This window comes from Streptopelia decaocto (assembly GCF_964273445.1).
Source record: "Streptopelia decaocto genome assembly, chromosome: 1".
NCBI lineage: Eukaryota > Metazoa > Chordata > Aves > Columbiformes > Columbidae > Streptopelia > Streptopelia decaocto.
In genome coordinates, this window is record NC_138663.1 from 42991119 (window position 1) to 43008380 (window position 17262).

At 43.0% G+C, this 17262-nt stretch overlaps 1 protein-coding gene across 1 annotated transcript; it reads left to right on the plus strand.

Moving 5' to 3' along the window:
* Nucleotides 1–2650: 2650 nt before the first annotated feature.
* Nucleotides 2651–4101, plus strand: PDE6H (phosphodiesterase 6H; the record flags this gene model as incomplete). Its single annotated transcript, XM_082071705.1, has 3 exons — nt 2651–2790; nt 3060–3100; nt 4025–4101. 3 exons carry the CDS (start codon nt 2651–2653, stop codon nt 4099–4101), a joined length of 258 nt encoding a protein of 85 aa, XP_081927831.1.
* Nucleotides 4102–17262: the final 13161 nt, after the last annotated feature.

Genomic DNA, 17262 nt, shown 5'->3' on the forward strand with positions numbered 1-17262 from the left:
TAGAGGCTGTTATGTGGCATTAAGGTGTTTTCCATCCTCTGATATTTCTTTTGGTGATGCATGGGAGAGAATTGTTAGAGGGAGGTTAGTAAGGAAGAAGTTATAATTGTCCCTCTTAGCTTTATTGAGTGCTTTTTATTGAATTTATGCAAGTGAGAGAGAGGATGAAGTGTGATTTGGGCAGATGCTTTTTCCTGACAAATACTGAGTTATTGAGTAGCTGTTAGGTGGATACAACTACTTCAGATTGGGGGAAAAGGAAACTTCAAGTACTGAGTTTTCCCATTAGCAATTTCTCTATTGGGTGAAGGCCAGGGGCAAGACATGGACTCAAGGAACTAAGAAAGAGTTGACCCTCAAAGATGTTTTTGTGGTTAAGGTACTATTCTGGCAGACAGCAGGCTGGTGAAGCAGGGCAGAAACTTGGTTGGAGATGGACATCAAATATATCTTACAAGTTTTAGATGTCAGTCCAAAGGGCTGCTAGCCGATTTGTTTCTTCTGTTGTACTTTTGGTTGTATCACTTGAGAGGGGTGCCAGGTATCTTGGTTTGTCAGGTGAACATGATGCTTAGAAATGGATGTATGTCTCTTGTAGTTCAGGATGGGTATCTAGCACTGACACGGACAACCTGCTGATGAGAACTGCACCAGAGGCAGCGGTTTAATACTATACTTTGGGACATTAACAGATATGCCATGGAGCTGTTTTCCGATGCAAAGCATTTTGTTGTAGGGCCATACCACCTGAATTCTTCACTGGTCCTGAGTTAACAGTGAGACACCAAATTATCTCTTTAGTTTGAAGCTAAAGTGCCTTCACCTCTCAGTTCAACCCTAAAAAAACGTGCGTCAAAAGATTTTCTCACTCCTCCCAGATGTGCAGTACAGGTCATATCGATCACCGCACCTCCATTCCCATTCTGTGAAAGGTGATAGTGTTTGCCTGTCCTGCCACCCTGCTGTGAGGATAAAAAATACTGGGCAATTGTCCAGGTGCTGCAGAGATGGCAGACAAATAAGTAACTTCTATGATCTGGGCTGAACTCTGTGTTTGTGGGCACAGCGTGTGCCTGGGAAGCGTTGTGTTACAGGCAGGGGAATAGCATCTGTGCGTACTTCAGCTGCAGACACAACCATCTGCTGCTCCATTTGGGGCTGCTGGAACCCATCCAGCCTCCTGCTTGGGATATTACAGCTGAGACAGGAGCTCGACCACAAGCAGCAGAAGAACGAGCATGCCTCTAGGTGCTATCATTAGGATCCATCCTGTTGCCAGCACAGATGGAAAGATGTCAGGGGTGAAGTATTCCCACACTGCCACAGACACAGAAACATGATGATTCTTCTGCTTGCTCTGATGTGGAAGTGACACAGGAGGATTGCTTGGATGGTCTTTCTTCTTGCATTTCAGGCTTTGCTTTCCAGCACTCCAGCTATTTCAGGACTGTCAAAGACATGTCTTCAGATTAAGAAAAAAAAAAAAAAAACACCTCATCTTTGATGGCATTTATAGTTCTGAGATTAAAAGTCCAGAGTGTCACTGCAGGTGATGTTGGGGATTAGGCCAGAGTACTATGGTGACATAATAGGATTAGCTTTTAGTACCAAATCCTGAAGTTAATTCCATCAGCGATTCCATCAGCCTGACTGCACAGGAACAAACACCTGGAGATAGGAGTTATGTAATGGTCATGGGGAAGAATGTTACTTCAAGGAGGGGAGAAAAAGTTGGCAATTATTTATGTTCCATAAATGCACTTGGTCAGAGCATCCTAGCATACTAATTAGGACAAAATTTGATGAAGGACTGGAAACTCCTCCTTGGGCTCTGGTGAGAGTTATTGCTGTCCTCTCTGGGAAGGAAGCAAAGGGCTCTGAGTGCAGCAGTTCTGCCCTCCAAGGCAAGAGAGATATCTCCCACACAAGAATTGCTCTCTGGTAACTTTTTAGCCCCTATGAAGTGGAGCTTGGCTCATACGCAGTGTGATGCAGAATTGGTCAGTGCATGTAATATAATGCTCAAAAATATAAAAATGAACATGTCCTGGGGAAAGTTATGGGCTTTGCTCTTCTAAATCCTGAAAAATTAACTTCTATCTAAAAGACAGTCTCAAATGTTTTGCCTTAGCCTTCTTTGCAAGCTTTTAAAGATCCTGTACTATTTCCCTTAAGGTTGGTATTGACAAATACAAGGCCCTAATTGCAGCTTCACCCAGACTGAGGGCCCATCTAACTCACATCCCATGTCCATCAGTGGTCCAAAAGGTACTTTTTAGACACAGGTATAAGAACAGGTGAAGTATATCATGATGATTCAGAAGTATAGGATATTTCTCTAAGCCCTAAGTGTGTCTTTGTAGCTCCTACTAGTTATATCCTGAACCAGTCCTTAGCTCAAGTGTCCTTTGGTTTGCATCTTAATTCAAGCATGCCAGATGAAAGGCAGTGCTATCCTGCTTACTTTGTATGCATTACAATCTTTCTTTATGTTTAATACCTTTATCTTTATTCTTGTCACAGTTATACTTTCCGTAATTCTGTCACCTGACTACCAATACCTAGAAATTACAAGCACAGTCCTTGCCATTATCTTGCAGAGAGAGGGATCTGAGAGAGTCGTGTGCCTGCCACACACCACAGCCCAGCGATGAGTGAGAACACAGCCACCAACCTCAACACTGGAGATGCTCCAACTGGTCCCACTACACCACGCAAGGGGCCTCCCAAGTTCAAGCAGAGACAGACAAGGCAGTTCAAGAGCAAGCCTCCCAAAAAAGGAGTAAAAGGGTAAGGGCATTTTGGAAAGAAAAGAAGCCATGCTAGTTGGGTGGCTCCCCACTGCTAATCTGGGCTCCTGAGGTACCCTCTCCCCTTGGGCAAGGAGCCAGGAGGCTTCCCCTTGCCCCCTTGGGCTGTCAGCTCTCCTGCTGGAGCTGTTCCTTCTCATCTGCTGCCTGTCCACACTTCTCCTTCCCTGGCTGTGGGTGCAGGGCAGATCCCCTTTCCTGGGTGCTGTTGACCCAAACTCACCCCTCACATGTTCTCTTCTCCCCTAGGTTTGGAGATGACATCCCAGGCATGGAGGGACTGGGCACAGGTAAGCATTGCAGGGTGATGATGTCGTGCCCTGCTTTAACACAAGTGCAGCCATGCTTCAGCAGAGGAGAGGACTATCTGGGGTGGCTTCTCAGTCTCCTTGGTCTCTCTGCAGCTCTCAGGGTCACCAGAGAAGGCCAGGACTCCCTCTGCAAGCTGCCACAGCCATGCTTATGCTTACATACACTACAAGACAGAAAGGCTATTTAGGCATGCTACAATTTCTGAATATTTTCATTTGGCTACAAATGTGCTTTTTTGTCTTTGTTTTCTGCTAATACTGTGGCTAAGAATTTCAGCAGAACAAGGTTCTCAAATAAATGCCAGATGCTAAGCTATTAATACCAAAAATCACAGGAACTAGATCCCAGCTGGTTGAGTATTTGCATTATCACCAGAATCCTAATTTTAAGAATTTCATGCATCCATCTGGAATTGAGAAACACACATTGGATGAGCTGTAGCCAGTCAGAACTTCCTAGTTAACATTAACAACTGCATCTATCAATGGGTTTCAGATCCTAAATTACTATCCCAAATTATTCATCATCTGATTTAAGACTGCACATCTTCAAGGAGGTCACAGTTTGTCTACAGGCAGTTTCTAACAACAGGAAAAAACACATAACCAGAATGAATTCTCACATCAGTCTACACTGTCACTGAAGAGACTATAGGAAATGCTAGTTTGCTTTTGCTTATGGAGTCAGATGGCACAGGAGAAAATACACTCACCTGTTTTGGTCTGGTAGGTAGTACCACATTTGAAGAGCTCATCTGCTCATTTAACCTTCAAGTGGAGTTTCGTTCTTCTTGCTCTTCCCATCTCTAATGTTTCCTGAGTAAATCAAACTTTCTATTAATACAAAAGAAATCCAAGTAGTGCAGTGACTAGAACCCATTTCTCACTCTCTCTGTTTTGCAGATATCACCGTGATTTGCCCATGGGAAGCTTTCAGCCATCTGGAACTACACGAGCTGGCCCAGTTTGGGATCATCTAAGGTGCCAGCATCTCTACTCATGTCACCTGGTGACTCCACAGATCTCAGCATGGTCTTCATCACCTTTGACACTTATTTTTGGCCCTTACATCTGCCTGCTCATGGGCAGGGTGGTTTTGTAAGAGCTAGTTATGAGAAAGTCCTTTGCAGATTAATTTGGCAAAGAAGATATTCAGGACCCTGAGCAGACCTCACGCTCCATGTGATGAAACTACAGAAAAATGTCTTAATGCGTCCCTGCATCATATCCTGTCTTCTCCCACTGTTGTAGATCTTCATGTGTATGGAGATAAGGAGAAGCTGGTTTTGATTTTTCCCCTGGTTAACTTTTCCTCTGGTTAGGTGAGATACTGTTTGCATGGATGTGCATGTATGTCCAGATTTAATTATATCAAGCCTATTCTGTTTTCTTCCTTCTGTCCCTGACAGTTTTTTATATAAGATTTTTGTGGGTATGTCCCCAGGTTATCAGGGCCACCAATTAGTTGCTGAGAGTATATCTGTAGAAAACAGGATGAGTCACCAGTCCAGACATTAGACTACTTTTATGTAGGATACCCTTCCCCAGAGGAACATTCACCTCATCAGTGAGAGGAGGGAAAAGCTTGCAAATGTTGTCTCTGCTGTACTGCCCACCAGCTATGAGCCATGAGACTCTGGCTATTCTAATAATCTTAATTGAGAATGTGTGTGTCTGAGATCAATAGCTAAGTGAATTAATCCTACTGTTCATTGCTTTTGTGCTCCTGAGTGGTTGCAACTCCAAAGCAGCAGCACTACAGATGACATTGTGCTGCTGCTTCTTCGATGGGAGACCCCTGTGTGATACTTGCACTGTCGCCAGGCTCATACCTTTTTACATGAGGCATTCGCTCCCCAGGAAATGTGTGCTGCCAGATAAGAAGACAGAAAATCATTATGATCTGTCAGCAGACTGTGCCAGTAGTCCCGCCTCATCTAGCAGAAGATGGTATTGCATTAGTTGCTCCCTCTTCCCTGTATTTAGCACGAGGCAAGTCTCTCTTCCCACCTTCCCCCATCAGCAGGAAGGCTTTTCTTTTCACCTCCCCGGCAACCTCAAGCTCTGGAGCTTGTCTGTAGCAGCAGGCAAATGGTGGTTCCCCAGAGAGAGATAATAACAGAGGAGGTGGGGAGGCAGGGGGAGGTTGGGATGTGTAGATGCAGGCAGGCACGCAGCGGATCCATTTAACCCGATCGATATGTGTCTCCTGGTCTCTGGCAGCCTGAGTGCTGGTGAGAGGGGAGTCACTCATAGTCACTTAAATGCTCGGGGAAGGCACCAAGATTCCCTGCTGCTCTGGCATTAAGGAAGGGCTTTTATTTTATTTGGAGGCAAGGAATGAGCTTTGTTGTAGCTACATAATATTCATAAGAGGAGACGGCATTTTTAGTCATTGCCTTCAGCTTGATGAACCTCATTGCATAAGAACTACCTCCCCCTAGCTTATCTTTCCCGTGCTGAACATGTGCATAGGAGCAAAGAGTGGTTGTGGAGAGGAGAGAAAATCCTGCCTAAAAGATCATTCCCAACATTTAAAGCATTGCTATAAATCCATAGTTGTGCTATAGTTATCTGCTACTGTTATTCCAGAAATAAAAGCTAGCAAATTTCATTTAAAATACAGCTTCAGCACCAAAAGCTAAAGGAAACTTCTGTTGGCAGTCCAGCATACAGCTTTTATTATTCAGCACTCCTGCCATTAGAAACAGCAGTAAAGCAATGAGTAGTTCAGAACCACAACACAATCACAGCACAGGAGACATGTACCATTTAGGTAATTGCAGCACACTTACCTTTTAAGGCTTTTCTTCTTTCCCTAAGTGTTCTTTATGTAAATGACATTTTATTTAGCTTTGACTGTAGGGAACTGATTTCAATTTTTTTGAAGCTCATGTGCTAGCCCTCTCCTTCTGTGGTTAAATGTGAACGTTCCCATGTCAATGCTCTTGTGCTTTCCCTCATGTTACACCATCCTGTAGTATGTGATCCTTATTTCACCTTCTCAGTCTGTCCTCTTCTATCTGGGAAAAGCCCCATTGGATCCAGTTTTGGATCCTGCAAGCTGGCTGCCTCTATTATCATTGAATTTTCTTTTTTTTTTTGAGCAGGAGAACAACAGGAGGAGAACCTTTGAATTAGTACTTTCATTCACTATTCATCCCAGGCCTCGGGAAAACAGTCCAAAGACAGTGAGGTCCTCTTGGTGTAAAAGGAAGTTCTCCTTAGTCCAGGGACTGAAGCATTTCAGCAAACAGATGGGTCCTGGTGTAGTTCTGCCATAATCCCAGCTCCAGTAATTCTCTGATGAGACAACTACTCCATTCTCCTTCCTAGAGGAATCCAACACATGTACCCTAGCTCTCACGTCTGGCTGATATGCTGTGTCAGAAGGTGTTTTGAGTCAACACAGTTTGTTACTTATTTTTAAAATAATTTCTATTCGTTAATAGGGATTACATTCATTCCTTTACTTGTAAGGAACTTTGAGACTTAGAAAAGGAGTATTAAAACATCCTCACAATTGTTTTGTCTGAGGTTCTGAGTTTTTCCTAATGAGCTATAACCCCTGAAACTTCCACTATTCAAACAGTGAGAGATGGCTATGGTGCAAGAAAGCAAATGTGTTAAAGTAGCTTGTTGAAGGACTTCAGCCTACAGACATTGTAATATGTTATTCTTTGTTCTTTTACTATAAAAACAAGTCAAAACCAATAAAAATTAATTTTAAAAAGTTCTTAAGAATGTAGTCTGGCTTGCTTACAAAATTATCCAGATGAAGGCAGATGGCTTAGCTTTTCATTCTTTTGGAAACCTCTGAAAGCAACTCGCCGCTCCTCATGAGAGAAAACCAGCTACTTATCTCCAAACAACAGGCAATAAAGACTGTGATGCTGTGATATAATCTGAGAAGCACTTTTTCCCTGAGTGATGACTGGTGTATTCTCCCAGGCATGGTGCACACGGTTTCCTCAGGGCTGAAATCTTTGGGCCTGTTATGTCTTTTGGGACTTTTTATGCAACTGAGTGTCAGCATGTTTCTATCTTATAGCAATAAATGACTTAGGCATAGATGCCACTTAGTCACTTCTTATTGCTATGGCTGCAAGATAGAGCTGCAAATGCTCATCTCCTTTTGTTTCTTGTTGTTGCTGGGCTTTCTAAATGTTCACAGAAGTTTCAAGCTAGTCAGATTCAATTGCCTCCTGGAGTATTCTGCCAGGTCTCAGCCTTAGGGAGCATTCTCTTTTGTGCTGTCTTTGGGGCTTTTTTCTTGCACCTCATCACTGAGTGTCTAATCGGAAGTGTTTTGGCTTTAAATGCTATCTTGTGAGACAAAATATGAGTTAGCCAGGAGCCATTTTTGCTGACTTTTTTATAAGTCCTTTACAGCACTTTAAAAGCCACAGAAACATCTTTTTACATGGTTACTACTATTCAATAGAACTGACTTAGCTGATGTCTAGAAAATTCTATGGCAGACCAAAAGTGCCCTCAAAGATGAGTCTCATCCTCACTGACCCCAGTTTCTGGCTCTAGTGAGACAGTTACATAAATTTAAATCTCTGCAGGAACAGAAACATAAACCTTGGGTTAAGTGAGAAGAACATGTCTTGCTTTTCCTTCTCCATAACATTTAGATCACCCCAGGTATGCCAATTAAAAAAAAATAAATAAATAAAATCCTTCAGTGTAAGTTCAGCTCTTCAGGAGATCTGAAGATGATCAGTCTAAGATTCCCACCCTCTGACAGTTTGCAAATCAGCACCTTACTCAGTATCAAGCCACTATCATATTCTCCTATAGTATTGATAAATATGGTATGGATTAAAAATGTACTGTGACAATATGTATGTTTGATGGGGCATTTTTCTATTTTATATGATGGATCTTGAGAGAGAGAAAAATTAATGTCAAGAGTATCCATCACCTTTAGGTCTCCAGTACCTGATTTTTCAGAGTACTTAACATTATATTATGTTTCAGTGTTTAAAACACAGCTGTCATTGGTTGCAGTTGCAGTTGTAAGTACCCATTAGTAAGTCTCACTCTCTCTGAGTCTGATCTCACTCAGACAGTAAGATCCAGGGCCTCAGCTTAGAGACCCGAAGAACAGAGAGAATGTATTTTCAAAGCATTTATATAATGGCTCCTATGAATGACTTGTTGAGCATCACTCAGGGTGGGCAGGATATTCCAGCCAACAGTCTGTTTCAGAATCACCACTCTGCTGTGATGCAAATCTGGACATATTCGGAAAAAAAAAAAAAAAAAAAAAAAAACAGAAGATCAGGCAACTAAAATTAAAGATAGTATCACATGCTTATGAATGTGCTCAACTCTGGAATTTCCTCATACTGGACTGCTTAACTTTGAAACCTTGCTCCCAGTCCCTGTAGGGCTGCCAGGGTTGTTAACGCTGGCCTCAGCTTAGTATCCTGATGTTGGGTACCTGCACCTCCAGAGGTTGCCCTGACTGCCCGAGGCAGGGAGCACTTATGGCTCCCAGGCTTCCCCATACCAGCTGTAATTCACCGGTAGGGAGAGGGGTGGCTGAAGCCTCTGTGTGGGGAACACATAAGGATTTAATTGTATCAGCTGCAACTTATCTTTAACAAGTGCTCTCATTTTTAACATGGTTCCCCTTCTTGAAGTTTAGCATAACTGTAGTGAGATTTTTGGCCCATGCTGCTCCTGCTGGGTAAAACAGATACTTTCTCTATGAAGGCTCATTGTCTTCAGGAATTTTCAAACACTTTCTTGTCTCTGGCATTTTTCTGAGGGCCTCTTACATTCCTGAGGCCATACATGAAGTGGCTGAGCGTAGCAATCACCAGCACACACCAGGCTGTCCCCATGGCTGTGCACACAAGGGATACAACACAGATGAACTACATTACCTTGTGAAGAGTATGACTTTGGTCAGGGGGGCACTGGGAATAGAGAAGGTTGTTGGTACCCTGAGAGTTTCATCAGCACAGGAAAAGTGCGTAGGAAGGAAAAATCCCTTCAAGAACATTGAGAGCATGGAGCAGCAATGTGGTGAAGCCTCTGCTCTGCAAGCTGCCTGTCAAAGCAGTACACTGGGTTCTGCCCCATGGACTGTGCCATGGAGTGCTTGCAGGACCTCCAAGCCTGCCATAGTATTGAAGAAAAGCATCTACACAAGGCAGAAACAATCTACAAGGGTCATCCACTGAGCACACTGAACCTGTTCTCTTACAAGAGGCCTTGTTCTATCTGGGAGACAGTGACTGAAGCAGCACAACCATCCAGGAAGAAAGGGAGCTTGGGGAGAAACACATCAAAATGTGAGAGCAAGGGTTGCTCCAGACTACTGCCACAATGGCCATGTAATCACAGGTAACAGAGTAAGTCACCAGGAATAACATCAATGGGAGAATCTGTATCTTGTGTTATTAGGAGAACTCAATAACCTGTGTTTTATTTCCCCTCACCTCTGGTTAGGACACCAGAAGGAGCAAAAGACGTAAATCCCAAGACTGTTGACACCTCCTGTAAGTAGGCTGCTAGGAAGTGTGTAGGCTGCCTTGGAAGTGTGATCTATGCAGGTTTACAGAGGGGGAAGAAGGGCACAGCCAGTTATAGACAGATGGGAGATAGGGCCAGTTCCTCAGCCTCTGCCCCACAAGTTACCTGAGGCACAAACTCACATTGCTTCATCAAAACCCCACACTGGTTTCTCTAGGCACAAGGAGAAGGCAAGCTCATCTGCTCATCTCAGAAACTAGTTGGACACAAATTAGTTCAAACTTATCCACCAGCCAGACACCTTAACATCCAGGCAGCTGCTGGCTTGGGCATAGCGAGCTTGCATCTACCTGCATGGGGGGAGCTGGCTGCAGGTCTGAAGGTAAAGGAAGAAAAATAACATCAGGCCAGCCACATGGGAAACAAGTACTGTTAGATTTGGCTTTAGCAACTGCAGCATTACCAGAAACCCTCACTAGGATCAAGGTCTTTCCATGCCAGGCATTTTGTAAGAACATCACTGGGAACTAATGAATTAGTAATAATCCTGATCTCCAAGCCAATGTGTTACTCCAGCCTGCAGATAGTGAACTTCACTAACAAGGAGGGGAACAGTGGAGATGCAGCACAAACAGTCCTGAAAATGTCAGTACATGACCAGGTCACATATAGACAGTTGGGATGAGGAACACACAGATGGAGGCACCAGGGAACAGTCCTTTGCAACACAAATCTTAAGCTAGGAGAAGATCTGGTAAGCACCAGTCACAGACAAGAGCAAGGGAAAAACAAGTCAGTAACGAAATTTCAATGAAATATGGTTAGTAAACGAACCAATTTTGGACCAAAGCTGCCTATACAGAAAGAGCACCACAAGGAGCTGTATTATGAGAAACCTGAGAGGAAATAAACGCTGTTGCATCCCCATTCAGAAATCTGCATTCAGTTTTAGGTTTTTTAAGGACAGATGCTGATAAACTGATAAGCATTTCAAGCTAACGCAGAAGCAGGAGGGAGAGGAAAGAAACATACAGGTAGAAAAATGAAGAAAGGAGGAGTAAGGACTCCATAGACAGCAGGGAATTCGCTCCAGCATGAACAGCCACCTGAAGGAACCAGGTGGAGCTCTCATTCCCATCTGGAGGTAGCTGCAGAGTACAGATAACAAAGGAGCACAAATATTAGCTAGGATGAAAGAAAGAAAATCTGTCTGAACATAACAAGCCATCAAAATTTGAAGTAGCTGTGATTAAGAAGTCCTAACAAATGCATTCCTTGGGAAAGCAGTCCTGTTGTCCCACGGGAGGTGGGAAGGCTCTGTTACTTAGGACGCTTGCGGCTGGACTGTAGAAAGCATCCAAGAATCCCCTGCAGAGAACATCTGGTATGGATCAGGCGTAGTTCCTGCAGGAGGAAAGGCAGTCACACTGGGCCATGGCCATCAGTCCTTTCTCTCAAGCTGTGCAGTAGTGACATACAGAAAGTAAGTTTGGTTTCCATATGAAATTTATGCTCTGTCATTACAATATCAAAGTTCAATACACAGGTATAATAGCTCTGCTTAGCAGCCATCTGTAAGATTCTGATAGCAAGACAAGTGAAAAAAAAGAAACATATTAATATGACAGGAGAAAAAAAAAAACAACATTGGAGGTGAGCTTTCACTGCTGCTCCCTGTTACCAGTCAGGACTTACAGTTTCTGTGGAAACCAAACAAAAAAAAGAAGAGTAGGGACCATTGGCTTAGACCTGCACCCCCATTAGCACCCAGCGATCCCTCTGGGAAAGGTGGCTATACCTGCCCTTGGCCCCAGCAAGCACCAGACAGACCAGGCCACCTCCTGCTTCTCCACCAGAGAGCAGGTCCAGCAGCAGTGGCCTCCCACTCACTGTGCCCTGCAAAAGCACAGGGCAGACATGCATGCAGTAAATGCCAGTCCTCAGCAACCCCCTGTCAAGCTGAGGCATGGGCAAGCTGATTCCCACACTTCATATCTGTGTGACGCCACCAGTTGTCCCTGGCACTACGCTGGCTACTCCCCCTCTCGGGCATCCTCCCTGCTCCTCTTTCCTCCCATTTCTGCCTCTTCCCATGTGCTTCATCTTTTATTTCTGTGAGACAATGCACTTCTGGAAAGCCTTTCCCTCCTTGCTCCTGCTGCCAGCAGCTGGCCCAGGTCTCCTCACATCCCCACAGCCGTAGATCTCCATCGCAGACTTCTGCCTTGCAGTGCTGGAGGTCCTCTGCTGATTCTCTAGGGGCTAAGGAAGCAACTTCAGCCAAAAGCTCATTTGGAAAAATAAATACAAAATAAAAGCAAAAATCTAAGACTTGAAAGAAACAGCATTGAAGTACATGAAACATTTTCCTTTCACTGATCAGCAAAAAATGTTTATTAGGAAAAAAAAAAAAAAAACAGTGACATTTTAGTTCCACATCCTACCTTTAATGTAAGATTTCTACACTTTGGAATATACTAGACGGACCTCATTGTGTATCATGCTATGACATGTAAATTTTTTTTTTGCTTCAGTCTGGGACCATTTCCCTGCAGGGCAGAATAAAGCTTTGCAGCTTTATCCCAGCCGTATAACCTCCTTGCATTCATTCATGGCAAAGCCTAATCCCATTTTTAATCTTAATAAGGTCTTTAGTACAATAATATCCTATGGCACTAAGGCGCACAACTTAATTCCTTGACTTAAAGCCAGAAATCTCTTTGGAGTTTTTCCACTGACTTCCATAGGCTTTGGATAAGCTCAGGCTCAAAAAAAACCAACCTGGCTGCAAAACAGTGAACTACCTAACTGAAAAAATGCAATCATTTTATATCCTTCTAATAGGTAAGTTTTCTATGTATATAAAATCTGTACTCACAGGAACTTCAAGCAGTGTTTAACCTGTTTAACTACTCTGATCCCAAGATGCTTTTGATAAACTCTGCAGGAAGGAATATTTCCTCACCCTCACTACCCCAGTCCTAGGTTGATACTGTGATTCAATATGAGAAGTTTGGAGCCTTCGGGTGTCTACTGCCAGAAGAACTTTATCTCTTCATCTATCTAAATTAGTCAATTAAAACAAAGATTCCTAAGTTCATGCAGACAAAAATGATAGAGATAAATTTAATATTAACCTAATTGCAAGCAGGAAGAAATTGCTGCTAGTTCTAATAACTTAATTACAGAGCAATTTTTAAATCACCTCTTTTGAAGGACTGAAAAAGTCCAGGGGACTGCCTGGAATTTTTCTCTGAGCCCCCAAAAAAGGTCCCAAGTGGTCCCAACAGTACAAAACTTCTGACTTGATTTCCAATTGGAATTGTGTCCAGGAGCTACACAACAGTGTGCAAAACATCCAGTGCCCCTCACATGTCTTTGCATTGTCACTACTTAAAAATGAGAAGTGGAATCTGTTTCCACAGCCCCTTCAGTCCCTCAACCTTTGTGATACAGCACTGAATGCGCACAGAGGGGGTAAATTATCTTAGGGCTCAGACACACATCCAGAGCAAGTGGGATGCCACAGCTTTAAAAGTTACTTTAAAAGTTACCCATTGACTGGGTCAGAGAAGGTGACCTCTTTGGCTGCTCCCATTGTCAAATAAAACACAATTCACGGTGGCTTATGCTTGCATGTATCCTTTCTGCTTGCTGCAAGCTCAGCGTGCAAGCACAGCTCATTACTGCAGCTCAGATGCTAAGCAGTAATCAGTAACCTGAAATGGCTTAATTACTTTCCATAGGGATCCAAAACCCCTGTTTGGTTTACTAAAGGAATAGTCAAAAAGCTATTTGGCCAGTCCCAACAATGATTTCATGAGAATGGATTTCTGATAGGAGATCAGGCTTTCTTCCAAGCAGCAAAAGTAAAATCATATTCAGTAGCTGAAAACTATTAGCTGAACACTATTAATAGTGTCTGACAAATTCAGATAAGAACCACATTGCTCATTTCTGACAGAGGGAATAATGAACCTCAGGAACAACCTTCCATGTGATCTGTGCCCTGTAGGTCCTCAAACCACGACTGTGTGACAGGATGGAGGATAGAAATGCTGAGACTAACATCTGTGGCTCAGGCAGCTATGAGCCCTTGTGCAGCCCTGCTGGAGAAGTTTTCAAGTCAGAGATACAAAGGATGTCACCAACATGACAGTCTATCACTCACCCTTACCCACTGGTGTACACATGGGAGCCCATAAGGAAGGGCTGTGTTTGAATATGATAGCCTTTACACTCATACATAAGTCTTTGAAAAAATGGAGATTGGCACATACATTATACCAATGCCACTGAGTTTGACACAGGCACTGCAAAATTTCTAGCCTGTTGCTATGGGACAGAAAAAAATAGAGCTTCAGTGTTGTCTTCTGCATGTCTAATTTAAATCAGAAACATTCAAAAAGCATAAGAAGGTAGAAGTGTCTGTACCAAATCAGACAAAAGGTCTCTCAAATCCAGTGGTCTCTCTCCAGCTGTGGCCAGTAATGAATGCAAAGGAGAAGATACGAGAAGGTGGCAATATGTTACAGTACATCATTAACGTAATCTAGCATCTTCCAGTGATTTGTACCCAAGGACATCCTGAGGCGGAATCGATGTCTTTGTGCTTCACAGGTCTCTGAAATTTTTCCTTTGTGACTCAGTACAAACACTTTCTGAACCTTTACTATCCATGTTACCGTTAGGCAAGGAGTTCATACAATAAAATCATTCATACCTAATAGAGAAATAGTGTCACCTTTTGCTCATCTCAGAATACAGAAAAAACATGTCACTTTGTTTGCTGTCACCTGCAAGTTTCCCCAACACTTGCCTTGAAAGAAACAGTAGTACTATACTGTCAAAAGCAAAGCTTTCCTACTTCTCTTGCTGCTCCAAAGCAGAGGATGCTGTGGTCACTCATTGTTTGGCCAGTTGTAATCAACAGCAAATAGTAGGTTCCATGTTAGAACAAAATTTTTTATAATTATTAAAAGCTCTAAATTCTCCCTCACCTAGAGAGGAGAGTTGCCTTTAATTATAGTTACAATACACTATAATAAGTGATAGTGGGAGATTGTTTTTTCTTTTAAGTCAGCGTTAATTAACAGCAACATTTCAAGAATTCAGACAGGACATGGTGGAGATTAGAAGCTACTGGAAGTTGGGTTAGTAAAGTTCCTGTGGGCAGATAAGATAATCTTGTCCCAGTAGTCTCAAGATAAAAAAATACACTTCACAGCCTTCCCCTACATGCAGAGTCAGAACCTCTGATGCTGAAAGTTGACCTTGCTCCCATAAGTCACCATACATTTACTGCAACTGGTCACTAGTTCAATTTTCTGGGTCCTTAGGAGAAGCTCTAAGTGTTCTCATGTGCCCTCTTTCAAGGAACTGTGTTTTCTCCTAGCAATCAGTCTTTTTCCACATTTGTTTTTTGAGGTACCACCATTCCCAGTATCAACCTGCAGCTCCTCCAAGGGTTGGCAACTGATTCAGGCAGTAAAATCCAGCTAAACTCATTGAAGTAATGGGCCTGAGGGCTTTAATATGAAGAGATACAAAGATCTTAGCCTTCATGAGGTAGCTAGGAAGGAAGAACATTTTGGAGAAGACTAGGTATTTTGCTGATTTAACATTTTAGACATCTCTGGCAAACCAGAAGACACTGCCTCATGCTCTCTGGTATGTTAACCTAGGATATTATGTTTTATGAGCTACTCAAAGCAAGGCCATGGTAGAAAATTATTGCCTTAGAACCACTGGCAAGACCCACATAGTACAGAAACTTGGTGCTTAACGTCCAGATGTGGTAATTGTGTCCAACCGGCAGGGTCCACAACTGACATAGCTGAATCAGAGGCGAAACTGCAGATTCCTTTGAGAATTAAAAAAGAGACATGCTAGTAATTTATTTGTAGAAAAATTAATTCCCTGAGAGCAAAGTCCAGCTGCTGAAGCAAGGCCACCCCTTGCATTTGCTGCCAGCACAGACTGGGACTGACCTGGCATTGCTTTTGTTCTAGTACTGGAGGTGGCGAAGCTGCAGGTGTGTGAGTGGGCAACCTCTCCAGTTCTCACTCCCCACTCCCTGTACTGCCTCCTTTAATCTCCTTTTGGAGGATGATGACAGTGGCTGACAAATATGTCCTCCTCTCTTGAGGCTCCCCACATGCTTATACTGGTTCTGCCTGCTGTTCATCCAAGGGTGACTGTGCCCTGCTCCCCTACTGCACACAGTGCTGGGTGCCCAGCTCCTGGCCATGACAAATTCAAGGGGAATTTCCTTAATACAGAGATGTCCTTATTGAGGACATAGCTTTGTCTGGTCAGACAGCAATGTCAGTGGTATATTGAGAGAACTGGAGCTATAAACAGAAAATAAAGGTGACTTTGGTATGTTTTCCCACTTCAATTTTTATTGGACTTTTAGATTAAGACATACCAGAAAGCTCCTTTTATGACAATTACATTCTTTACAAGACTGTAAAAACAAAGCCCTAAAACCCTGCCCTAACAGACCATGCTTCTCAGGCCTTGATGCAAAATCATCCTGAGTAAGGCTGTGCCAAAGGAAGACTCCCCTGATACAGCATCACTGTCCCATCCTGCTGCCCTTTGCCACCTTCCAGCATTTATCTGCTTTTTTGTTGCTCTGTACATCCAACTGAAAGCAGGAAAAGGAGAGATGAAATAGCTTTTGGCTTCCATAATGCACTGCAGAACTGCCTAACAGCACAAGGGTTGGTTTGCAAAACCATGGCTGGCAGATGGTGGCATGCTACATCCTCAAAAGGTCTTCCCATTGCTGGCACTGAAATACAGGGAAGTTGCTCATCCATATAAACATTCAGAGAGTTCTCAGAAGAAGAAGAACCATGGGATTAGTGTAGTAATAGCTGACATCTGAATGCAGAGCACAGAGAGCCCTGCTGCTGCCTACCACCCACCCCACCATGCAGGAGGGGAGCAACACCATAGTGTCTGGGGCCAGGAGCAGCACAGAGGGGGATGTGATATTCATACACAGTGATGTATGTGTGTTTCAGGATCTCAGCATAAACTGCCTCTCCATGGAAGCAGTGATTTCTACTCTAGGAAATATCAGCTGCTGGTACAGACTTACTTGGAGAAAAGCAGTTTTATAACATTTCATCTTTTGGCAGCTGTCCCATAAATAAGAACTTCCTCTTACTGGAAGCAAAGAAGGGGGCTTTTGGGAAAACATATTGTACCTTTAGCACTATCAAGTATTATCCAAGCTCTCCACAGCTGTAGAAAAGCAGTTGTTGGGTTCTGTTTTGACCATTGAAAGTCATGGCTATGACTGAATGACACAAGCATTGAGATACAAATAGCTTGTTTTTATTTATCTTGTTTTCTGAAATCTATAAAAATAAGCATCGTCAAAACTGTGTGACTCTGCCAAAAGTTAAAAATACAATTGAAGAAGAAACAAAGACTGTTCCTAAACCCCAATTAAAAAAAAAAAAAAAAACTAGCAACAGCAGAGTGAGTCTAACCTGTGTTTTCTATCCTATAAACTCACTTACTTCTCACCTCACCTTCCAAATAAAAGTTTAAAATGCAGAACTAAATGAAGAAAATAATTCATATCACAGACTAAATGTCACTTGGCCCTTTTTGTTCTCTCTCAGGATCTT